This window comes from Acanthaster planci, linkage group LG09 (genome assembly GCF_054643075.1).
Source record: "Acanthaster planci isolate LZ-2023a linkage group LG09, COTS_SCS, whole genome shotgun sequence".
Classification (NCBI taxonomy): Eukaryota; Metazoa; Echinodermata; class Asteroidea; order Valvatida; family Acanthasteridae; genus Acanthaster; species Acanthaster planci.
In genome coordinates this window covers 6,624,868-6,651,094 of record NC_141785.1, presented here as the reverse complement: position 1 = coordinate 6,651,094, position 26,227 = coordinate 6,624,868, and the positions used below count along the sequence as shown (strand labels likewise).

Sequence of the window (26,227 nt, the reverse complement as noted above, 5' to 3'; positions counted from 1 at the left end):
TTCTGAAAGTTGTCTGCACTGTAAATTCCTCGAGTAGATTGTCTGTCCATAAGAAAATAGTACATTCTTAATTGCTTGACTTATCTCTTCACTTGGTCATATATTTGACGGCGAATCTTTGTCTTAGATCTCAAAATACTAAACCGGTGAGGCGGAACCCCTGAAGTTCAGGGCCTATAAATTTTCCACCTGGTGGCAGCGCTGTCGACGGAGGTGTCGGTAACGGGTCGGCTCGAAATAAGTGATCCACTTCCCCCCCCCCCTTCGATTCCCCAGACTACTGGTACAACATAAGGTAAGCTTAAGGAAGATAATTGGGAAGAATTTTGGAAGATAATTCTGTTAAGAAAAGAAATAATCTGCATCACAAGAAAATGACGGGGGCATTTTCGCCCCATCGAAGGGCGCGCGCGCGCTCAAGTTGAGACAGCTACGTGAGTGTAAACGGCGTCTGGATTTGTCTATACCGTTTACTATTTCCCTGCTGAAGAGACGACTCAGAATAGCAAGCCCAATTAACGAAAATGGCAGTGTGGTCTGAGCAATTTTTAAAAAGAACAGTATTTTCAGTAATTAGCATCAGAAATTTATAACATCTCATCATTTTTTAAACAAGGTATTCGAACTTTTTTCGAACTTTTAACTGTCTAGGCCTATATACTGATAGACTACACTTAATTAAATTGCATTCGACGGATCGAGTTACGAGTTTTAACCCAATTCTTCACAATTTTGGGGGTATCCGGGGTTTCTTTTTTGTAGTGTTTCAAAGCTTGGAAACAAATTCTTGAACACAAATACGGACGATTCAAAATAATGCCCAAGAGTTTGCAAGGCGTTGGCCAACGACAACACGCAAAATCTGTCGATGATCTACCCTTTCTAAACGTACATTGGGTCGACATAATTCGTGCACTATGATTGGCAAACGTGTTGAACACTCTTGCAGTCGCAATATTATGAGTCGCCAGTATTCTTGTTCAACACAGGCAAGGACAATTTTACGTAAACATAGCAATCGGCATCATCATGATTTATTTCTTATGACTTTGACAGCACTAAATAGAAAAATTCAAATAAAGTAGCTTAAGCAACTAGCATGGAACCTGCGTGGAAGATCAATATCACACTGCTGCTAGCAGAACTAATGCTCTTGAGTTTGCAAAGGTACCGTTAACAGAAAAACGCATAGTTGGCAGTGTTCAAAAAGCGTCGAGTACAAGCGGCACTTTCAAATTACACGCAAGTCTCGGCTTCTTTTGCTGGATGATGGTATACCAAACGTTTGAACAAAACTACCTCACTAAGCACATTAACCAAAACAATAAAACAAAACATGCGTCATACTTTGACCAATCCTACAGGCGCATGTTTCCAAAACAGTTGTTTACAGCGTTTGAATCGTTTCGAGGACAGGGAACAGATACTGAAAACCCAGGATACCATGGGGGGTGCACAGAGTTTGCGCGTGGCCCCCATAAACTTTATTTCTGGCTGGAGGACTCTGTAGTCCCTGACATATCCCAAGGAATCATCGATGCGTTAGAATCAAGAATTGTACACGTGTATTTAGATCAAAGTTTAACATTCCAAGTTACAAGAATCAACTCAAACAAGCAGAAAGTACGTTGCCCTAAATTCACATGTAAAGCTACATCAATCACTAAGGTACCACTCTACTTTATTAGTACAAATTCAAATCATTTCCCTTTACATCTGCAAAAATAATACCATGAAACGAAAATCCATCCTTTGGTTTCGGTGCCATTTATACATCATAGCATTCTTTTTCTCATAAGTGAAGTACACGAAGCGCCACTACTGAAAGTTTTCGTCAGTTGCACTAAGTTAAAGACAAAGCATTCCCGTCACAAATTAGCCATGTTTGTTCTTAATATTACTGCTTTTGTTTAAAATATATTTCATGCAAATTGGCAAATGGATGTTTTGACAACTCGTGAGATAAAAGGTTTTTGTATTGTATTCGTTTCAACACAACTTTGCCCGCATACATATTTAAACCACTGGGGTTTACTGATTTTAGCATTGAAATGTAATGTAAAAGCTTCATTTCACTGCCTTAACCTTGACATGTTTCAGCTGAACAAAGAGCTTCTTCAAGTGTTATGATATCAGATAGTACCTTAATTAATAACCACTACCTATCAGTCTTATGGTCATCTTCCAAAACTTTTCACCTAAATTGTATGCCGGCCATTGCTTGGAAGTAAAAATAACATTTACATTAAGTATTACTAAATGCATACAAAATTTGCATCATGTAACAGTCAAACTACGTACTACATTAAAGCTGCACTATATAAGAGAAGCTGGCATTGACACAATTACAAATTAATAACCAAGGCACATACTCAGCTCAGCATAATTCCTAGCTCAATATTGGAAGTTTATGATATCCCAACAGACACCACTTATACTCACTACAACCTCGTTTTTTTCTGTAAGATTTTTTTGCAACAAACCTGACTTGTTTTAATAGTTGGACAGCATGTATTGCTTCTAGAAAACCGTAAAAAGCTTCAACATTCTATAAAATACCAACCCAATGAAGTAACAAACGTTTTACACCAAGACACTCTCAATGAACAGAAATGAAATAAATACAACTTAATAATACAATGTACTAGTAAAATAGAAAAGTGTCTTGTAAATAATAGTACACGAGAAAAATTACCACAGAACTATGAGGATTAAAATGATCCATAACAGACACCAACAAGTATGCATAAGTGCTATGAATGTGGAATATGGCATCTACAGGTACCCAAGTTAGAGTCAACTTTTCCTGGAATCAAGATGTAAAACAAAGCACAATTATAACATATACCCCAAGGGTCTAGACAGCATTTAGATAACTCTTGAGCACATCTTCAAAGTAAGGAAAGGGCAGCTTCCCAATTTCTGTGGTTATATCAAACAAACTGAGTACAGTCTAAAACAAAATACTGATTAATTGGCAAACTACTAGAAAATACGAGATCAGCAAATAATGGCATTCGATTGTGTATAAAATACTATATATCTGCTCCAACTGGCATTTAAGAATTTTAGAATGATTGTTAGAAAACTTAACAGTATAATAAAGGGTTTGTAAAACACACACACGGTCAAAGCAAATGTCACATCAGTGGAAGTTGTCTTCTCATAATTTGAAAGGATTTAGTATACCATTGTTCAATTCTGCTTCTTTATAAATTCATTAAATTGTAAGATTTGAAGTTTAAATGGGGGGGGACAATATTCACTCTATTAAGCACATACACTCATAACTATCTCTATCAGTCTTATCTGAACAATGCTAACAGAAACAGTGTGTTGAGTGATGTAGAAAGGACCCCCCCCGCTCTTAGTATTTATACCGTATGTCTTCACATTCTAGGATATGGTATGTTCCTTCAACAGGTGAGTAGCTATAGTAGGCTATTTGTCCGAGTATGACCGACTATCATATATGTCAGTACACATTATCATAAGGATTCTGGGCAAGCCCACCCGGGTGCAGTAAAACTACAACCCTACACAGATTCCAACTCTGTGTCATACACATGGCAGCATGAGTGTCTCAGTGGCCCCATGGGATATTGATGTCAGGTAACAAGGCATCCTTACTTGCTCAAACTCCACAGCAATGGTATGATAAGTGCACTGAATGTTTGGACTGTCAGTCAGACAGGACCATTAATGTATTAAACACACATGATGTACAAGTCTTGACATTGTTAAACCTACTCCGTCTGGTTGACCTTTCCAGCTAACTCTTCCAACTTTCCTTCCAAGGCTTCAATCTTTGCCTGCTGGCTCTCCACAGTGGCTTTCAGAGAATTCACCTCATCCTTGAGGGCACTCAGTTCCTATGGTAACCAAGGTATTGAGTAAAATATTATGGACATAAACTTCAAATTAAGGGTGAATCTATGCATGTTACAAATGTGGTTAACCACAACAATTTAGTTTAAAAAGAGTACATTTGTTAAACACCCCAAATAAAACAATAGAAGATTCTGAGCAGTACTTTATACAGTGTATTTCAAAAGTGATTATTCATCAAACCTTCCAAATCACAGAAAACTCATGAGTCGTGTACTGACTTTGTACCCTAACCACCTTTGGGTTGTCTCTAGGAACCCTGCTGTATCCAAAAGAGTACATGTACAAGAGAAATGTAGTAAGTCTGCTGAACCCTACAGAATCTAATAGCTAGAACAAAAGGCCCAACAGGATCTAATAGCTAAAACAAAAGGCCCAACAGAACCTAATAGCTAGAACAAAAGGCCTTACAGAATCTAATAGCTAGAACAAAAGGCCTTTGGTTTACTGCTAACATCAACAAAATCCCACAGAAAAAGCCCACTGTTGGATATAGTTGGGCTCAGCATGGTAAGGGTTTAGGTGTATTTTGGGGTTTTCAAATAGTAAGTGTAAGAGCATGTTTACATGTATTACATTGCATTTGATAGTTAACCTCAAAAGGAGGGAACTTTTCACACTTCCCATCCAGGAAAATTAATATTCATTTCATAATTGTGAGAAATTTTCCCTTCAGGGGAAAAAATTTTCAGTGTTTTCCCCTTTTTAAAAAAGATATTCACAAATGGAAAATTTTTTCACACCTTTTTACACCAGAGGGAAAATATTTCACAGCTGTTTTTCACAAGTGGGAAATTGGTCAATGTGAATGGGAATGATTTTCACAATTTTTCCCAGTGGTTTTACATAGGGTAAAGTTTCAATTGCGAGGTACTGTATGACACGTAATCCCACAAATCAACTAACTAGATATGACACTTTAAGCCTCAAAGAATGAGTATTCCTTGATCATGTAATATACGGTGGTATATCCTAGCTACAACAATAACAGTTATCACATGACTGCAAATATTGTAATGAGGCCGAATGGTAGACAGGACACAGACGCACTACATTATATAATTCTGTGTTCCACGAGCATGATAATGAATGCATCGGCAGACAAACTTACAACACAGCAAAGATGATATATGGGCCTATCCACGCAAACATGCCATGTTTGAATTTACGGTAAATTTTGCCGTTGGCCATTTTGCTTTTAGCGTAAAAGTCATGCATCACACCAAGTTAGAACAGCACATTACGCAAGGTTTGACATGAACTGTGCAATACAGCTACCGTATATGTCACTGTTTGTTGCCATGGAGACACCAACAAGAAGTGAAAATCCATGTTTGCATGAAGATAAGGTAGAATGATGTCAGAGAGTGCAGTGTGTTGTCTATCAGATTCCAATGGTCACAACCAAATACATGTCTTCAGATATCAAAACCCGACCACTACTGAAGCATTTTGTGATAGAACATATGATTGAACCTACCGTACTGGCTGCACCAGTAGCTGTACTCTGCCCTGCTCCACTTCCACTCTTATCTCCTGACAATCCTTTGCTTTGCATCTTGCTTCCAAGTTGGGATCCTCCATCCACCTTTTTCATGATTCCCCCTGCACGAACGGACTTCTCCTTGGGTTTGTACCCAGACTTCAGTGACATTAAAATGGGATCCTTGTTTTTGCCACTCTGAAATTCCTCAGCAGTCATAGAGGGTTCATCTCCAGGGGTATCAGGGAAGATATCCTCTTGAAATGTTTCGGACTGAAGACATTAAACAGAAAGTGTCAATATTTATGTTGTCGGAAGTTTATTTATGCATACATAAATAAGCAAGCTTGCTTTTCACACATTTTGCTTGAGTGTGAAAGACAAACATACGAATATCTGTTATCATATGCTGATCTTCTGTTTCAGTTCTATAATTTACAAACAGTTAGGATTCCAATATCATGTACACTACAAGCTAAATTTGATTGTAGCAAAAATCACAGAGTTGTCCTCTTCAACATAATCCTCTGCGCTTCAACCTCCCAACTTTCTTTTAAACTGTCCAAATTCAATGGCATTACCTTACGAGGCACAGTCATAGCTGTAGGGATGATAACAAATTGGCTTGTGTTTCCTTTGTCTGCTTTTTCTATTCTATAGAATCGCATGACTTCGCATGCATTCACATTGCAACCTCTCTTAGGCATGATTCCCACAGCTGTCTGAGGCTTGGCTTGGTAGGTACTCAGGTAAAACAGAAACGGGTCTTCTCCTGTCATCTCATAGTAGCGGATCACAGAATCTCCCTGAGAAAATGTACAGAAATTAGGGTATTTCTTGCATTAAGGTGTCTACTGGGAAATGAACACAATAAAAACTTGACATCTGTATGTCCTGACTTACGTTGTTTTCATTAGAATGTATCCTGGGTACTACATTGAGAGCAGAGATACAACATTTTTTCTTGCAATACTGTTAAGACAAAATCACATGTTTATAAACCTATCATTTTTGATAAAGTGAGCCAAATGTATTCAGATTGTTTTGCCAGGGTTCAAACAAAAGAATATAGCATTTATTGTTCTGAATTTTAAAATATGGCTGAGCAACTTCTTTAAATGACTATCCTGCCCAACTGCCATTAATAAGTACCACACTGTAACCACTTGTGTCTCAACAAACCAAAAAAATCTCTTCTACCCAAAAACTTAATATATAAGGACATCATATTTTATAAAGTTAGTAGAAAACGTAGAATCAACATGGAATTAGACCAGCCTGGGTACTTTATTCAGTTGGGCATTATAACAGGTACCATTTCTGTCCTATGTTATAGTGTGCGTAACAAGGTCCTGGTTACATGTTGTACATGTATATCAAGTGTTCCACCTTTGTTGTATGCAATAAAAAACAGTATACATGGACACTACTCTTTCAAAAATGTCCTGTGCTGTGGAATGCAAGTAAATTATTTAGCCCATGTGTCCCACACCCTACAAAAGTATAAATATTACTTACAAAATGGAGTGGTAACAACATTTGCTTTTACATGTTTATGCCATTTAAAGATACACCGATATGAAGCAATCCTGCTTGTTGTTTTTTCCTACCTGTATGATCTGCGCTTGGAACTGTGTCTTCAAGTACAATGTACGATGCAGGAAGGGGGACACAGTGCCCTATGAGGCTGTTTTCTTTCTTTGCAGAGTTCAGTGACGCGTGTAACAACATAATTTTTAAAATTTGGCTTTCACTGTTTCTGACCACGCGACCAAGGAAACAGTATTTTTCTGCCATTTCAATACGCGTAAAGTAAATTTAATTTCATACCTTCATCGCTCTTGGACAATAAAATGACTGGACAAGCACGGGAAGTTTCACGGCACTTATTTCTCTGAAGTATCTCAGAGTGCTTTAGAAGCTCTTAAAAAACCCTGTTAGGAACTGAATGTTAGATAAGAAAGCTTACCTTTGCAGCAAAGTAAAACATTCCTGTGTCCCTGTCATAAATGATCTGATTCACACCATTTGATGAATCAAGGTCTTCCTGGGCAAGCTGTTCACCAGTTTTCTAAACAGAAAAATATCAAATATCTGGTCCATGAGTACCTTTTTTTAAAATTAGAATCACAGACTTATCAACATACGGCTTGTTTCTCATGCAGCTTTTCAGATATCACGAGTATGGACAAAGCTTTCATTAACAAATGATACCAAAAATTTATTACAAACTATTCTATCTAATTGCATGACCCCCACCCACATCCCCAGTTCCTGGTTGCCAAACACTGAAAACAAAACCACCTCTCCCCCCTCAAAACAAAAACAAAAACCAACGAACTATAAACAATGTACATGTAGCTATGGTAACAGCATCCCAACATGTTCAGTGGGGCTTCCATCCTGCCTTTCAACTAACGTTGTTGGCAGGTGGTTCCATGTACATACCTCATTCCACAGGGCATACTCCCTCGTACTCATTTTACTAAACCCAGTGGTCAGGACTCCCTGTTTAGTAAATGCAACCATTTGTGGTTTGGTGCCTTCGTGTCCATTCCACTCCTACATGGCAAAAATGGACAGGTTAAACCAAAATCAGTCTGTACCTCATATTTGGTGTAATTCAAAAATTAAAATTTGCTACTAGTACAACATCATGTTGATTATTTTTGGAGCAAGAAGAAAGCACTGCCAAGCCTACCAAGGATGAGCACTGAACACACGTCGATCTTTATTGCGTTCATTCACATTTAAGGATCAACGTGTACCAAAGAAATGGGATGGTTATAGCACCATGTATTGCTCAAACTTGTTTCAGTTACTATGATGAGACTGTACATGAAACACGCAAACTGATAGGATGATTCAGGACTTTAGTGTTTTCAACTTTTTGGACTTTTTCTCATATTTCTGGTCCAGTATTTGTGGAACTTGATCTTGCAAAATGTGAGAGCATTTACAGTCATGACAGTTGTGAAGATGCATGTAGGTAAAAGAACTGAGGTCCTTGTGGAACTAAATACTGCACATCTTGTGGGAAGTTGAGTGTGATTATCACATGTTGTAATGTTGTAAAGACTAAATTGAGCATTGAAACTTCTTAGAAAGGCAAAGTCCTATGCCTGTTGTTATGACAACCTTTGAGGTGGCTCTGCCACAGATTAAAGAGGGCACATAGTACATGTAAATAAGAAAGTTAATAAAACTGGAAGGTTTGAGGGAAAAATTGTTCCATATATTGATAATACTGATCACAGAATTACCCAGAACTCAAGTATGCTTACCATACATGAATATAAATTGCCAAATATGGTAAGGCTCATAGGCTCTCAGCTTGTTTGGCAATACTGCTGTTCAGAGAACAACAATACTGCCATACAAGCTGAGAGGAAGCTAGAGGAAAAGGGTGTCATACCTGTGGAGAACCGTCCATCCATTTTTTGGGCAGGCAGTATGTGATTTTTGGCTGGGTAATTTACCAAATATAGAGTAAAAATTGACGGGAAGCATTGTGCAAAATGGACAGTAAAAATGGCAGGTGGATTTGGGGAAAAGCTTAAATATTATTTAAGTGCAGCCAATGAATTTTATTTTTATTTTGAATTTGAAAACAATAAATAAAAGTACCCCGTCAACTGCATGACTGACTAAGCAGCTGGCCATGTGGAGCCTCACATGCTAACCAGCACAGTTCAAATTTTGAGGATCGTGAAGGATGGGTACTTTCAAACTATAATTTGGCGGAACCAGCTGTTTATGAAACTTGACATGACATCAAAGAAGGGAAGAAGAGACCATCACTTTTCATGATGTTGTCGTCTTCATTAAAAGGTAAGCATGTACACATACGGCGTACATTCCAATTTACGCTAACATAACCAACACAATTGAACCCAAACAATCAAACGGGGGGGTCACCAAAACAAACAGGTGGAAATCATCTTGGAGGATGGGAAATCCCAAATTTTAGAGGGGTCCATTAATAGCAGAAGTATACAATGTGTTTTACAGGAGGAGACATAGTCATGAGAGGTATGATAACAATGTACGTTACACTACTACAAATGTTGTGGTACCTACAGTGTGTTGCCTAGCCCACCGGTGATAAGTTCATACAAATAGGGTACCTGTACGGTACCTCTTCATCTGGCCCACGGGAAAAGAAAAGTTAATAAATGTATTATAGGAATACATCACAAGAAAACCCCACTTGTTTCATTTACGAAGTGTGGACATTCCTTTGTTCTCCTGTGGTTAAGGAAACTTGGGAAAAATGCTCCTTTTTCTCCCACTAGGATAACTCCTTCAAGCTGGATTTTTGATGATGATTTCCTGGACTGTTCCTTTTCATTTTGCCACGGATAACCTTGACCCCAATATGCCTCTGAAGCTGTTTCTCAGAAAGGGGGAAACATTGTGTGGACGTGTGCGAGTCCACACAACGCCATTACATCCTACATTTATGTGGACATCTTTTGTACAGAGGTCCACACTATGTATGCCTTGCCTGCACATTCTAACTTACCACAAGTAAAACACATGAGGGTGAACATGGCAGCTTGCAGCTATAAGCCTGCCTTGGCCAAGAACATTTTTTACAGGTTAATGACATGTTATGCTTAATGGCTGGAATTGGACTTCAAATTCACATATAAAGAAATCCTTACACTCAGCTTAGTTCCTTCATGTGAATCATAAACACGAATCTTCTTGTCTTTACAGGCCACCACGATGCGACTGCCATTGTAATCCCAATCAACAGAGTAGGGAACATCTGGTGTTTCAATTTCCAGAAATCCTTCCACTGTTTCCAGGTTCCAAATGATAACTTTGCAATCCCAAGCTGCAATTGTGAAAAGAAAATAAGATAAATTTAAGGTACAGAAAGTCAGCGAAGTATGGCCGGGGAATACATTAGTTAACTAAAAAGGAGGAAAAGGAAATCGGTCGTGTGTAATTAAATACAGTCGACTCTCGGTAATACGAGCTCGGGTAAGACGAGACTCCGGTTAAGACGAGTATATTTGCTGGTCCCGATTGAATTATGCACATTCCTATGAGGAAAAAAATCCATAATACGAGCTCGCGTGTTACGAGATTCCGTTCAAGACGAGCATTTTGGGGGTTCCAGCTGCGTGGAAATGTATTGTTATCCGTCTAATTAGCACAAGCGTTTTTGAAGGCAACTTGTCAATCAGTCAATCCATTAAATTCGGAAAGGCGCTTCCGTAATTGGAAGAAAAAAAGCGCATCCCTTGCTTAATTTTTCACCAAATCCACACGCTGTTTCAAATTGAAACGTACAATACTCAATAATTTATTCGTCCTCTACTAGCCAATCCACACCACCAATAACTGGTTCCCCCCATTTTGTGTAACAAGCGCAGCACTGATGTTGGTTACCACCTAAAATGTTAATGTGCTTACATGCGTGCGTTGTATGACGATCTCATTGCGGCGTGCTGGGGACGTAAAACGGCATCGCTCCAACCATGCATCCTCCAACTCGACTTGACCGGTTTCTCCGTTCTTGTATTACGTTATTGTTCTTTATTTCAAGTCTTTATTCATAAAAAGGACAGTTACTTCTCACTTTCATAAACATAAACTGTTTTGAAATTACATTCCAAACCACACGTACGTGCATACAAAGTACATGTACAGTGTAGGCTTACATGTACATGTATGTACAGGAAGTTGTACATGATGTACGCTTAACGATGCGGTCGATCGGTTACACATGCGACAAGCGGGACAGAAGCTTTCACATAAGACGAGGTCCGGATACTACGAGCTAATTTAGAAAGTCCCAAGGCCCTCGTAATAACGAGAGTCGACTGTAGGCCATTTGTTTCGATGGAATAGCGATATGTCTACAAGTACATGTACAGTCGAACACGGTTAATACGAGGGACTCTCCAAAAACCCTTGTCTTATGGTGAACCTCGTGTTACATGTATATGTGTTGACATTTATCACATTCATAGAGCGCAAGCCTGGTGTCATGCACTAACAAGCATTGTTATACACTATGGCAATGTACTGTACATTGTATATGTATATGTGTATATTGTACATGTATATGTGTTGACATTTATCACATTCATAGAGCGCAAGCCTGGTGTCATGCACTAACAAGCATTGTTATACACTATGGCAATGTACTGTACATGTACTGTATGGTACAGTATATGCAGTGGATTGGTATTCGATACACGTACCAGTCTTGAACTTTTGAATAAATTTTGAATCGTATTTATTAATGATTCAAGCAAAGCAAAGATTTCGAATATGCCTACTTGTTTGATGCAACAGCAAAGGTGTAAAGAACTGGCCATACGGCGTGACGAAGCATTAAATGCAACTGGAAATCAGTAACCAATGTTGCATGTAAGTGAAGGTTTTTAAGCTTGAGAACCAGTTCATGCGTGTAAGGACCAGTCGTAAGAAGGCATTGCAATTGGGGAATTTCCATTGGTTTTTAATGGGCAAGAGAGAATCTATTTGGTAGAAAGTTTCTTTTAATATATGGAAAAGTAACTTTCATTTTTACTGTGCGAAAGGGTTGTAGGAGTTTATTTTGAGAGGGGAATGTGGGACATCGGTTAACTGAAAGAAGGGAACTTTAGCAGGTTTAGAATGGTGTTATTGCCAAACCCTATTTAAAGTTTCTTTCCAATGACTGTGTGGGGTCTTTGATGAGGATCATTTACGCCTTTTCCTCGGCCTCGAAACTTACGTCTGGCTTATGATTTTCGAATCAGGTTCACCCATTGTTCAGTTTAAATAAAACAACACCTCTTTCGGACCAGACCTGCTGTGATTGAAACTCCATTGATGCCGCGACATCGCAACACCGATTGTCGTCTCGAATAAAGCCCCCTCTAGCAGCACAAGGAACAGAGTCACAAGTCATTGGTGGTAAAACCGCAGCACAAATTACCGAGCATATTAGCATTATTGGATAATTATTGACGCGCTCCATCAGGATTTACTATGATTAAGCTTTTGAAGAGGCATTTTCAATTGTAATTGTAAAAATGCTGTGGACAATGGTTTTTGACACTGCGGGTTTGGCAAAAGTGCTCGTCTTGTCCATGTTTCCGTCTCAGCGCAGCTCGTATTAACCTTACCCTTCCCCAACCACACAGAAGTAAACAGTAGTAAAGTGTTTGATTCTGTGGGGATAGTTCTGGTAGGCCCAGACAGCTGGCTTTTGCATTGGGTTTGGCATACCTCAGAAAAACAAAGTCCAACAGCCTCTGTGCACAAAGTCCCATATGGGTGTTTAACTTTGTGTGAATGGGGAAGGTTAGGGCCAGCAACCCTTGGGGGTTAGGGTTAAGTAAGTTTTCTCTCATAGGAATATGTACATTTGAACGGGACTGAAGAAATATGCTCATGGTAAGCGTGATCTCGTCTCAAGCATTTCTATATTAATTGTGTTCGACTGTACGCTTCATTTATGCCTGGACAGGCATATCGTGAAAGTACATCAGTGAACTTTCACAGTGGTATATGTACCATATTTGCATTTTAGAACATACCCGGTACTTGGCATAATCTCAGGGCTAAGCAAGAAGGCAGAGCAAGGTGTTAAGGGAGCAGAAGGAAACAGTAGAGATTTTAAAAGTATTGAAATCCAGAAATCACCAACCAGAGGTCAGTAGAATGTTTCTGGCTGTTGGATGCCACAGAATCTTGACAATCTTCTTCTGATGACAATCGAGTGTTACACGTGGTTCGGTGATCGACTCTGTCAGTCCACTATCGGGGATTTCCCACACACAGACTATGGAATGCTCATCGCCGCTAGCGATTACGTTGTCATCAAATGGATCCCAAGCCAAGTCAAGTACTTTGCCCTTGTGTCCTCGAACCTGGGGATGTTCATTATCGATTCGACCAGCCTGAAAAACAACAGAGAAACAACATTTTTAACCCAATGAAACTGACCATTTTTTAAAACTTTCAATTAACCCTAACCACCATATTGTTTGGCTTACACTTCTCAGTACTACAAAATACCAAGTAGTAGTCTGAGCCTGAAGGACCTAGCGTTACAAATTACTACTTCTGGCTAGGTTACTTCCATTGTCACTTGTACAGAGAACAATAAAGCCATGCATTCATCCTGCCAAAGCGCTATTTGGTACAATGCACATTTGTCATATCTATTGTATCTTATGGCTTCAGAGAACAATAAGATCATGTCCTCTTACAAGCGACAGGGTTGAATACTACATTTTACTACAACTAGTAATTTGTAGTATTATGTAGGGTTGATGGTTTATATCAAAAAAGCAGTACACTGAAATTGCATTGGACAATGTGTATAACTTTGGGTCTCTGCTAGACCAACACCTTCGGGTGTCATGCAAATCGTGTATCAACTAAAGTTGACATCAATGAGCCTACATGTCCCTGTACCATATTAACAAAATTGCTGACAGAAACTTCACGTTATTTCTTTTTTAGAAGACCTTTAACTGATGGGCCAGTGCCTTTATCAATGTACATGTCAGTATGAATACATGTAATTAGCGTACTGGCCTCTGTCTATCAGTCTTGTGGGTGTTTCATGCCCTGTATACATACATGTACATGTCGGACCTGTTCATATTGCAGTAGACACAGGTACAATACATGTACATGTACATCATGTACATGGCACTTTCTATTTTCTTTGGACTACATGCTTCCGTTGGTGTAAAGCAAGGACAAACATATATAACTCTAAAGAACATTTGTATCACAGAAATTTATTTGAAACATCTACAGCAATCTCTAGAATATCATCACTTGATGTAAAATGTATTCAGATTTGAAAGACCATTTCTAGATGAGCAAGTTAACAGAGTCCACGACATAAATGGAAAAAAAGAGGAAAAAAGCCAGGAAGTACTGTACATGTACACATAAGGACAGGAAACTTCAATCGGTGTACCAAATAAAGAAACAGAAAGTCAGGCATTTGTGTCAAGCAGGAGACTGTACATGTACATGTGTGTATATTCACTAGGACTGTGAATGCCTGCAAACAGCGCAAAGATAAACTGCTGACACTGCACACAACTTATCTTGGAAAAAGGAAATGAGAAGTTGCATTTGTGCACTTGTGTACGTACTGTACACGAGATCGCAATTACATCCTGGAATGAAACTACATGTATCCATAACAATACCTATTTGATGTTCATGTACATGTACATGTGCAGTGGGTACCTGAAGTGATCCAATATAGTCTACATGTATTTCCCACAATCTCACAGGCCACTCTGAGAGGCAAAACTGACGTGTCATGTAATGAACCACATACAGATGTACATAATCCTCAACTTCCTGGATTACTGTTTGAGCCCAATATCTAAGTGCACAATTTAAAATTCTTCAATTCTGCAAAGAATATAAATAGCAACTTTCCCAACAAAAGCCTAACTTAACTTTAATGAAACCATCCAGCTAGCACACGTGTACCACAGTACCGGTAGATGAAAAACACCTTTTAAACTAACAATCAATATGATCCTGTGATTGGCTTTTAAATGTTAGCTCACTGACATTCAAAGCTATACTCCAGGACAAAATGTGAGGTCCATGGAAGGAATGATCACAGCATTCATTAGCATGATTAGGCAGCGGATATTTGACTGTGAACCGGTCTTTAAAACAATTCTTTTTTGCAACTTTACTGGCACATAAACATATGCAGCGATTTTAGTCTCCTTTGACACATTTTCTGTTGTGACTTTGTTTCAAATTACAAGATTGGTTCAGACCTATATGTACAGGACCTGACTTCTTTTTAAAAAAAAATTCCTCCAAAGCCGCAACTCTGAGTAAAAGAAAAACCAAAATATGTGTATCATGTAATAATCACATCATGTACTATATGCAAGATTAAACTTAAAACAAAGAAGATTAATGTGACTTTTTAGGAGGGATAAATGAGGGTGTGGAGAGTTTTAAGCTGTTCATGTACAATTTTTCAATGCATTACTTCAAGGTAAAATCACTAATTACTGTCACTAATCACTAATTACTGTCACTAATCACTAATTTCATAGCTGCTCTTTTTTAAAGGGAAAGAGAACCTCTCATGCCCGTCCCCCACCCTAACCCCGCAGTTGTTGTTCGCTTAGGCCAAACAAAAATTATTTGTGTTTCTTATTACACTGAAAAATAAATTTGGGTGGTTGGTTGGGTAAAATATATTTTTTTACTCTTAATTTTTATAGGCCAAAAAATTAGGGTCAGATGATGGTCTGGTTTTATTTTTGGGAACAGGGGCTGTGTATATTTGAAATAGGTACCAAGTCAGTGTCAGATTCATACATATTACTATTATATGTCAATATTACATATCAGCACTGTGACTGAGTAGTAAAGCAGCTGATTGTTGAAATACAAACGCAAGAGCCATCCATCTCTTGTAAAAAAAATTACGATACAATGTACAGGACGATGTACATAAAATTACCAGTAGGCTCGGAGCAAGGCACCATAGAAGAGTATGACACTTTGGCCAGTACCTGGCTATGAGGCTGATCGTGTGGGGTGGCGAGGTATTCTGCAATTGAGCTTTACTAAGAATAACTTCATAGGTAGGTGAGTACAAAAGAAAGTGATCGGTATATTTATCAATTAAGCACCAAACCCAAAGAAAACAACGCCACAAAATATAAGCAAGGACGTGGTGATCGTAATGCTTTTGATAATTTTTCTCCTCTAACATCATGTTGATTAAGCCTGAAGCCGAATTTGCTTTTGCCCCCCCCCCAAAAAAAACTAAGTCTTAATTTAAGTCATGTAGCCTAAGTTTAGCCCCACTAGTGTGGCACGGACTCTCACTCCCGATTTATCCTTAGCCACACATCCGTATGCGTAATTTCGTGTCGGCGAAATGAACATTTTTGGCGCACCAACTTATAATCGTGGGCGCAATTTCTTTTGCACACTAACATGATTCTTAACCTTTCCGTTTTCTAAATACCATTTATTGAATGATTTCACTCACGTTATTCAGGTGTTTTCCAGTCTTTTTTCCTTTATCTATTCAATCTAACGGGCCCACTCTCACAGTCGCCATCTTTAAAATAAGGTCGTTGAGCATTACGTCACTTGACCCCTCATCGTCTCAACGGCTATTCCATGTCGAGACATCTAAACTGCTGCGAAAGTTTTGGAAGAGTCCATTGGTACATGTAGTATCTTATCGCTCAGTCCGTTTATTACATGTCTTGACATGGAACAGCGTTTGAGACGATGAGGGGTCAAGTCAAGACTGCAAAATACCTGAATAACATGAGTGAATTCATTCAATAAATGGTATTTAGAAAACGGAAAGGTCAAGAATCATGTTAGTGTGCAAAAGAAATTGCGCCCACGATTATAAGTTGGTGCGCCAAAAATGTTCATTTCGCCGACACGAAATTGCGCATACGGATGTGTGGCTAAGGATAAATCGGGAGTGAGAGTCCGTGCCACACTAGTGGGGCTAGCCTAAGTTAAACTTAGAGCTGAACACGCCGCTAGCATGGCTAACCCCATCCCATGGGACTAGTAGTAGTGCGTCTGGAACTCACTTCCACTTATTGTAATACTAACAATGACGTCTACTCATACCTCATCATGTTTTAAAACAAGGAAGGCCCCGCCACCCGACGGTTTTGTTGCAACAGCCACAAACTTGGGGTTGACAGCGCAAATGTGCCCATCCGTTGCTCCATCATTAATGCCGCGGATACTGGTGAACTGCTGATCTGGCTTGCTGGCAGTACCGAAAACGTGGCGATATTTGCTCGATCTCACGAACCTCCCTGCCATGATAACAAACTCAAACTCTTTCTACGACTAGTCAGTAAGTGTTTGAGGTGGAAAAATCGAAAGGTAATCTTTTCAGTGGCAAATTCTAGGAGTGAAACGTAGAGGCAAAAAGCAGGAAGTATTTCCGCCGGCCACCTAGTTAACGCCGCTGTAAATGGGGCGTGGGGAGTTGTCGAAGTCCCACGCATGTAGTCTGGTTTCAGTCTCCAAGAGATGAGCTCGTACAAAGAGTCCAAACGTGTTGTGATGAGCTTGCCTACACCAACTGGAGACTGGTGCCAGAAACAGCATGGACCCGCTGCAACCTCGTCCCAGTATCTACTTTTGACGTATATGCAATTTTAAATCAAGCTCAGTCCTTCGACGAAGTAGGGACGAGGCGATGATTATGAACGGAGCACTGACCCCCGGTGCGATGTCAAATCGTTTCCCCAACAATTTAAACAGAAAAATTAATAATAATGAAATTTATATTGTGCTTTCTCCAGGACACACCAACTCGTAAGTGCATTACATTAATTAAAATAGTAACAAAAATCAATACAACAAGACCAGAACACGATAAACCAAAAACAAGAAAATCATAACTAAATTGAAACAAATGAATATCATTAGTTGTATTTAATATTGTAACGTCAAGCCCCTCCCACGAAGGTGAGGGCGCCCTCCTCCTCGAGGCGTGACGGCGGACGGCATGGCACGTACCGGAAGGTCCTTGAGCGCAAGGCTAGGGGTCTAGACCTGTCCAGTTGATAAGTTGCCGTAGACAACAGTGATAAATATCCCCACCAAAACAGGAAAAATACTCACAAATTTCACAGGTGTTCAAAACACATATCAAATTAAAGCTCACTTCCTCATCTTTCATTTTCCTTTCAAGTTTCAGTGGCTTAACTCTTGACTTTGAAGATATTTCTCTCCAGAGAAAATTTCTCTCCCTCAAAACACTCAGGAGGCCCATCGCCATTTTGGAAATTGATGCCTACACTCCATGGCAAAATAGAGCAATTTGGAGGGCCCCGTTTGGTCCGATACAAGCTGACAGTCTTGCCCCTGCATTTCATCCACCTTCTTAACAAACCATCCAGTCCATGTGCCACGAAAGGCTCTAATAGCCTACAAATCGTGATTTGGTCTGCACAGGCAATTTTGGACCTATTTACGAGCCTGCAGCCCTACTAGTAGGGACGAGTCCATTGGGATGGAAGTGTTCCGTTCCCCAAGAAAAAGCTCTGGTCTTCGTTGAGATGATACCTAATCTGATTGGCCCCAAAACTTTGTGACGCAACCCGGACAGAACGTTAACTGACTTGAAGTAAAGTTCGTCTGGACACCTGACTTATGCAACAATCGAAGCGGATGGTTTATTCATCAACGCTCCTTCAATGACACTCAACCAATACACCAGTAGAGGGCGCTATTGGCGGGATACTGTGTAATTATACGTGACTGGACTTCGCGCACGCTCAGAGCAGCGAACACCCGAATCAGGGACGTACGTCAGCAAGTCTACTAGACTTATTTCGATGTCAGGGCTGCGCTCCCGCGCTACACGCAACACGTCACGAGATATAGCAATTCGCGCTTCGACCGCAAGCTCCTACCAGGCAGGAACTAGACCACATTATCCCCTCAACCTACCAAGCCATCGACACACGCACCATACCACTCGGGACGTCGACTTCACGCTAGGCTAGGCCTTGCGCAGGATTCTCGACCCTTACCTTAGAATTAGGATCAGCCATTGACTCTGCATCTGCAGGGCGTTGACGACTAAACCTTGCCTATAGCCTAGCCTGGGCGCCCCCTTATATCCCCTTATATCTGGCCGATTTGTAATTAAGTGTGACGTCACTTCAGTTTAAACCACGTGCACTGTACACAGGACATAAGCCGTTTTCCAATACTCAATTCGGCTCCGTCTGAGGCTTCAACTGTTTAACTAGCTGATTTTTAAGCTGTTAGCGCAGTTATCATGTCTAATAGTGCCACAAAACATCAAATGAGATGTAAGAGAGCCAAAAATTACAGTAATCCAATTTAATTTGAACGCTTCAGGCCCACAATCGAGATTGGTTTTGGGAACGATGCCTGAGACGGAGACGAAGTTGAGTATTGGAAAACGGCCCATGATTTCCGTTTACGTGACGTGGAACCATAACCGGACGTTAATGCGCAACTTCAGGACCGTCGGAACCTGCAAATCGTGGCGTGTCTGTCTTTATGCACAGAGAGACAGACACGCCACGATTTGCAGGCTCTCATTGGACGATCGCTGATAAGTGACGAAGCCAGTTATCCAATCGGATAGCTTTGCAAGCCGCCCGCTGCTGCAACTACGCCCGCGCACACGCGCTACATGTGATCAGGCAGTGACTTCCGTTAACCAATCGCCTTACGCGCAAGGCGGAGCCTATGCGCCGCGCTTGCTTAACACACAGCTATGCGCACCTAACCTTTTCCCATGTTACTGGGCAGAGCGCCATCTATAACTTCACACTAGAGGCCTCACGTCACAATATTCTAACTAAACTTGTAAAAACCTATACGGTATAAATAAAAAACACATACAAAATAAGCAAATCAAATTAAGATACTGCATGAAAAATTGCAAACAAGTTTAGTTAGTTTTTATAAATCAGCTTCGCCTTCAGCCATCGGCTGATTTTTTTCCATTATAATGTCTGCAGGTACGGGTCATTCTCATGAAATCTGAAAACTTCAGCCAATTTATCATTGAGGTGACTAGCAGGGACATATTCCACCTTATTACAGCTCGATTTATGTTAGCAGAAAACCAAAAATATGTTATCTAACACTGCATTTTTTGTGTTTCCTTCAATTATTCAATTTTATGCTGGCAATTACAAATGTCCAAAAAAGTTTTTGTTGACTGCAAACATAGACTCCTTCGTCCGCGAATTAAGACGCCGACTGAGTTAATGAAGGTTCATCAGCATAGGTGTAAAGGGGGGATGAAGTATTCGCTCTCTGCACGCTGCCGCCATAGCCATGCAGAGCTTCTATATGACAGCCACAGATTTTCAAATTGTCCAATCGCATTGTATAAAAGCTACGCTGCAAGCGGGAATCACTGAACCAGCTTGTATAAGGATTGAGATCGAGGCTGTGCATGCCTATGTCGGCAGCATGCAAAGAGCGGAAATTTTCCCCTTTGGGGGCGGGGTGGGTGGGCTACGGAATCTCCCCCCCCCCACACACACACACATGCACACACTTTTTGTTCTGAGCAGAAAATTAAAGCGGATCGTGACAATTTTTTTTGACTTCCCACACAATCAAAAGTTTTCGACATCACTCAAAACAGGGAGAACAATTTTTATACATGTACATGTACATATTACAGCTGTGCATCTAGATCATGAACATCGCCCCTCTATCTATAGTGTATGTTGTGTCAACCCCAGCCCCCCCCTTTCAAATTTCCACGACCGGGCAGTCATCCCTCCAACCCCCCAACCCCCCAATTTTGGCACAAAATTTACGCCCGTGGGTTTCTGCATTACAATGAATTTTTATGGACTACTAAGTCAGAATAACTGTGTCTCTTTTAACATTTTGACTCGGTGTATAAAGCATCTTTACCATTAATTTATTTCATTCGAAATAGTTCTACCCTGAATCGAAATTCCCAAAATGCACGACCTCGGAAACGGCTCGCCTTAAGCTTTGTGCCCACCGTAAGATTTTCCGAATTGCAGGGGAATATCTCTTTTCTTATATGAATATGTTAAAATAAACTTTACCAATTCCTTTTAATACCTTTACCAATTTCTCCAATTCCCTCCGAGTCCTGATGAGATGTATTTTTCACATATTTCAGGAATCTCCCTTACTTTATCTTAATTTTCCTTTTACATACATTAAAAACTGGCTCGTTAAAAAATGCATCTTGTAAAAAGTTATGTTTCCAAAAATAGAAACAATGTTTCTAAAAATAAATCTAATCAAAACAGCTTGCAATTGGAGAATATTAATCTCGTCAAAACGAACTTTGAAAAATATATTTCTCGCAAACATTAAGTTGAAAAAAATGTCATCAGATTGAAATCTTAAATTAAAATATTTCACAAAAACGAACTTGGATAAATTATCCCTCACTTTTTGAAAAAACGTGTTCATGTGCACCATCTAGAGGATTGTCCGTTCGTTCGTCGCCCAGGGAACAGGGCGCTGGGAAGGGCTGATGACCTTCCACAGATTGAAGTGAAGGAAATAAGTCTCACGGAGTTATAGCTAACGACGCGTAGAGCATTGCAAGTAACTTTTGCCAGGCTTGCAAGCTTGCTCAATTCGTACACAAGCGGCGATTATCATTTTTTTTATCAATATTTTTTTCTTCCTCATTACTGAAACTGATCAAGATAACCAGCGCGCCGGCGCTGGGCGACCAGCAGAGACTATCCGAAGATTCCGTTTGCAACAGCGCCCCCAACTCAAATCCAAATGGGGGCGCTATGTAAAATTAATCTGGTCTCCGCGCCGATACGGAACTTTTAAAGAGACATGGGTGACAAAAAAATTTGGGGAAAAAATTCGTTCGAACAAAATAAATTCGATAGCCTGGAAGTGATCACACGTGCATAGTACGGCAATCCAAATGTTACAATAGCGATATATGTTCGAACGAGCTTTTTTTCGTTCGAACGAACATTTCCCCCCTTTTTATTTTTCTCACCTATGTCCCTTCAAGAGCTCCGTAGATCTTACATATACAATTTAACAAAAATGGCGATGCTGGGAAGAAGTCTGTGCTTCGGAGCAAACGTAACAAAACCTGGTAGGGGACAAGCCGGAAAGAGTTCCATATACGGACGCCAGTAATTATTCCCTACAGTGACCTAGTAGCTGTCAGAAAGCAAAAACGTGTCCAGAACAGTTCAATTTAGGAGGGAAAGTACCAAGTCGTTACGAGTCTTAGACTGCCTACCATAGAGTTTGTGCAGGGTGTCCAGCAGCGTTCGTCATGTCCGTACATGGAACTCTTTCTTAAACTAACAGTACATGAAGTATGAACACGGTGAAGCCCTGGAAGGAACAGGGCCGGGTTTTTTGTTTTGGTTTTTTTTTTCGACGACAGGTCATGACAGGTTGGCATGGTTGGACTTGGTCCCATTTCATCATCAATAGACAACACATTGCATGCCTCTTTCCAGTCTTTGACCAATACTGGAGTGTCACAATCTGCCAAATGCACACGTGCATCAAGCTGAAGAATGTGTGTGAATGTGGTGCCACTGCAGTTATGGTGTCTGATGAGATAAGTCTATGCATGAAGTATGGGGCAACTTACTTGTACATTGAATTAAAATACCCGCTGTCCAAAAACCTAACCAAACTTGCAGTTAAAACCTGGATTGGAGGTTTGGGACAACTGTCAATGGAATGACACATTGCTTGTTTAATAATCGTAATTTCTGCTGCAGGTCATTTGGCCTTGTTGATGACATCATTGAAGGCTGTTTCAGCTACTCCGTCACGTACCTGCTACAGTAAGTTAAACTTGTTAACAGTTTCATCTCAGCCAACATCAGACCTTGTCAGTATTTTTGTATGAATTGATATTTTTGAATGAATTTGAAATTTTTCTGAAATTTTATAGATATGTGGAATAATGTCCGTTTCATTTTCTTTTATGTACTTGTGTTATGCCCCTGCTATATTTATTTTAGGTTTTTGTATTCAACAGGCCAGTTGGACTCCATTGGAAATCAGTTGTAGGCTTTTGTGGGCGATGGGCTGTCCTAGCACCAGGCCTCTTTCATTTCTTTTCTGCATTATTATCAAACCAAGCTGAAAATGCAAACCAAACTTTGACAAAATGGTAATAGCAGGGGCTGATCCAGACTGCCATTGGCGGGAGGAGATGGATAGTCTCTGGTTATCTGTCATTCATATCATGCACAGAGCAGTCAACATGAATTGTTTACAGGGGCTTACGTTCCCTTACCCTCCCCACTCACTCGATCTGCCAGTGAATACAGTGTACTTCATCCCTACATTTCCATTGTTTAATCACTCAGAATATGTGAATGATGTTGAACCAGGTGACAGCATGAAGGAGATAACAGACAGGGCTGCAACTCGACTATTCTTTGGTGAATTGCTTCGAGGTATGTACAGACATAGTTCAAGTTTGAAAAGCAGATATTTAGTGAATTGTAGTGCGTGCTGGATCGCCGTGGCCAGTGATTTTATTTTTCAAGTTTTTCAAATGCATAAATGTATGTTATTCCTGAGATAATTATTAAAATTTGTCTTTCATTACCACTACATGTATATATGAAGTACAGAAATTAAAATCTATATGAAATTTTCAGATAAAATGTTTTTCCATAAAAATGACTCTCAGAAAGATGTACATGTTAGAGTTAACATTTTCAAATATTTCAGTGAATCTTGTGATAGACAGTGTATTGTTTTCTCTTAGGCCTTGGTATGACAATGAGCTATCTATTCAGGGAACCAGCTACCATCAATTACCCATTTGAGAAGGGTCCGTTAAGTCCAAGGTTTCGTGGGGAGCATGCTTTGAGGCGCTATCCCTCAGGAGAGGAAAGATGCATTGCTTGCAAGTTATGTGAAGCTGTGTGCCCTGCACAGGTTTGTGGAATGAAAGACTTTCAGGACAAGATTTGATATGTGAACTTTCATTTATTCACCGGTATACATGGCTTCACTAAAACGTGTCATTACAAATCGGAACAAGTTGGAAGTTACTTGAGCCACTTTTGAGGGTTGGAGACAGAAATGAAAGAATTTTGCAATGTTTGTCACTACGAATGCCAGCATTTCTTACTCGCATGTTCCTTTAAAATGAGTACAGACTCAATTATGCATTAAAAGGAGAGTTTAGTTTGCACTTTCTTATTCAAACTAAAGCACACAAAAAATGGCCTTGAGACTCACTTTGGGGGATTATGTTAGACGTGGCAGCCAAAGTGTCGTAGTTTTCTGTTAAGTTTGCTCTGCACATACGACTTCTTACTAGAGGCATTGTGATGAAAAGATTTTCTCAGAGTTTTTCCTCATGTTCTTTTTTCTGAATGAAGGCAATTACTATTGAAGCCGAGGCAAGAGCAGATGGTAGTCGACGCACCACTCGCTATGATATTGACATGACAAAGTGCATTTACTGTGGCTTCTGCCAAGAGGCTTGTCCAGTTGATGCTATTGTTGAGGTGGGTACCCGTACATACGCGTATAACCAACATTTGCGAGAAAAGTGCTTGGAATCTAGAAGTGATGACATGTATGATGTTGAAAATTTAGGGGAATATTTTATTGTATTGTCAATTCTATCAATTTGTGAATTTTTGCCAGGGTCCCAACTTTGAGTTTTCAACTGAGACTCACGAAGAACTGCTGTACAACAAAGAGAAATTATTGAACAATGGTGACAAGTGGGAGGCAGAGATAGCTGCTAATATACAGGCAGATCATCTTTACCGTTAGCAGGTGTTGACAGATGGGACTATTCTATAAAGATTTCATCTTCCTTTTGCCTAGGATCGAAGGCCAGTTCAGAGACCCAATTGTTAATCACTTCCTGCCGGGGACTCCGGAATCGGAGACGTATGGTTTATATGCGTGGCCATGGCCTCCGAACTCGAACAAAGGAAACAGGGCCCTGTAACAAAAGATCGTACTCTGAACAAAAGACCAGGCTGCTGGACATTACCAACATTTTTCACTCTCAAAAGTGGTGATAACCCAGCCTAGTTTTGAAACCATATACCAGGGTTTGGGGCATTGAGAGCGAGCGGCTTACCAACGGGGACAAAAGCGCTCAACCACCGAAGGATGAGCCACACAGCACCGCTGCACGCTAATCTGGCCCCTATTGAAAAGAGGTCAGCAGTGCACTGAGCCAGGTTCGTGAACAAAAGACAGTTATACAACACCGCACAATCTGGGCTCTCTTTACAAGGCTGCAGGCCTGGCTGAAATACTCGGGCGTCAATGAAGGTCACCTGTCAACTTAGAGTAATGCCTAAAGATTACTTCATGCGGCTATAAACGACCGTTAAATCAAATGATGAATTTTTGAAGGATTTTGAAAACGGAAAAAATGATAGTCATGCCAGCTCAGCATTATCAACATTCAAAAATGCCCCGGCATGAAGTGGTTAAGACTGAATTGACTGTCCCCATAAAGGGTATTCCTTAACACTAACCAGCATTTCCCTCTGCACATTGAGGATAAAATTTATCTCCAAGGGATTCCTCTTTTGTTGAGTGCTTTTGGGGGCCGTTTTTTGTGTGTGTGAAATACATCATTTGATCATGCCGAACAATGTTGGTGGGTTAGGAGCCTTATTGATCCTACAGCGAGTTCTGGATATTTTTGGAGCTTGTCATTTTTAGGTACAGATGCAAACCTAGTAATTTGAAGTGTGTAAGCCCTAGTCATCTCATACAGTGACCCCACATTGTACATTTATTAAATTCCAGTTTGGACAAAGCTGGGATGTTTAATGAAGTTGCGATTGTTGCATTTCTGTAAATGCTTTCATTACAATCAACCCTTGATTACTTGCATGTGGAGATGGAAAGAGAGCAGAGGTTCATATATAGCAAGACAAAAACACCAATGAGTTTTTAAATTGAATTAAATCTATTTCTGTTTGGCCGTCTTGTGTACATCGGGGTTGCATGGTGGTTCGGTGGTGCATGTATATGATACAATGTATTGTTTGCTCCATAGCTTTGCTGTACATGTATTTGATATTTTCAAAATGCACATTACAACTATTTAATCAACTCCATTTTGATAAGTACATTTAGTTGTACGAGACATTTTTACTGCATAAATACAAATGACCCAAGGATTAATACCCCAAACATGTCTCTTTTTGATGTTTTTATCACACCCACAATGGTCTTCAATTTTGTTAATTTTAGGAGCAAACTGCTTTTGGTTGGATAAGTGTGCAGTTTGCTCATTTAAACGATTTGTAACTAAGCAGAGGAGATGAATTCTGTATTAAACAGATTTGTGCTCTGCAG

At 40.0% G+C, this 26,227-nt stretch overlaps 2 protein-coding genes across 3 annotated transcripts; one reads left to right on the top strand and one right to left on the bottom strand.

The window, feature by feature from the left end:
- Nucleotides 1-1,017: 1,017 nt before the first annotated feature.
- Nucleotides 1,018-17,429, bottom strand: LOC110989075 (coronin-1C-A-like). Its single transcript, XM_022253189.2, has 8 exons — nt 16,997-17,429; nt 13,029-13,281; nt 10,039-10,214; nt 7,820-7,933; nt 7,341-7,442; nt 5,953-6,177; nt 5,369-5,644; nt 1,018-3,872 (listed from the first exon to the last, which is right to left on the bottom strand). Exons 1-8 carry the CDS (start codon nt 17,195-17,197, stop codon nt 3,747-3,749), a joined length of 1,473 nt encoding a protein of 490 aa, XP_022108881.1. The 5' UTR covers nt 17,198-17,429; the 3' UTR covers nt 1,018-3,746.
- Nucleotides 17,430-21,891: 4,462 nt separating this feature from the next.
- Nucleotides 21,892-26,226, top strand: ndufs8 (NADH:ubiquinone oxidoreductase core subunit S8). Of its 2 annotated transcripts, XR_015426578.1 has the most exons (7): nt 21,892-21,998; nt 22,645-22,710; nt 23,242-23,331; nt 23,649-23,821; nt 24,271-24,399; nt 24,542-24,760; nt 25,352-26,226. XR_015426578.1 is itself a non-coding variant. In XM_022253205.2 (6 exons), the coding sequence occupies exons 1-6, from the start codon at nt 21,899-21,901 to the stop codon at nt 24,671-24,673; spliced, it is 690 nt and encodes a 229-aa protein (XP_022108897.1). In that variant the 5' UTR covers nt 21,892-21,898; the 3' UTR covers nt 24,674-26,226. The 2 variants fall into 2 exon arrangements, 1 of the variants encoding a protein (XP_022108897.1); XM_022253205.2 differs by having other exon boundaries at nt 24,542-26,226.
- The last annotated feature ends 1 nt before the right edge of the window (nt 26,227 follows it).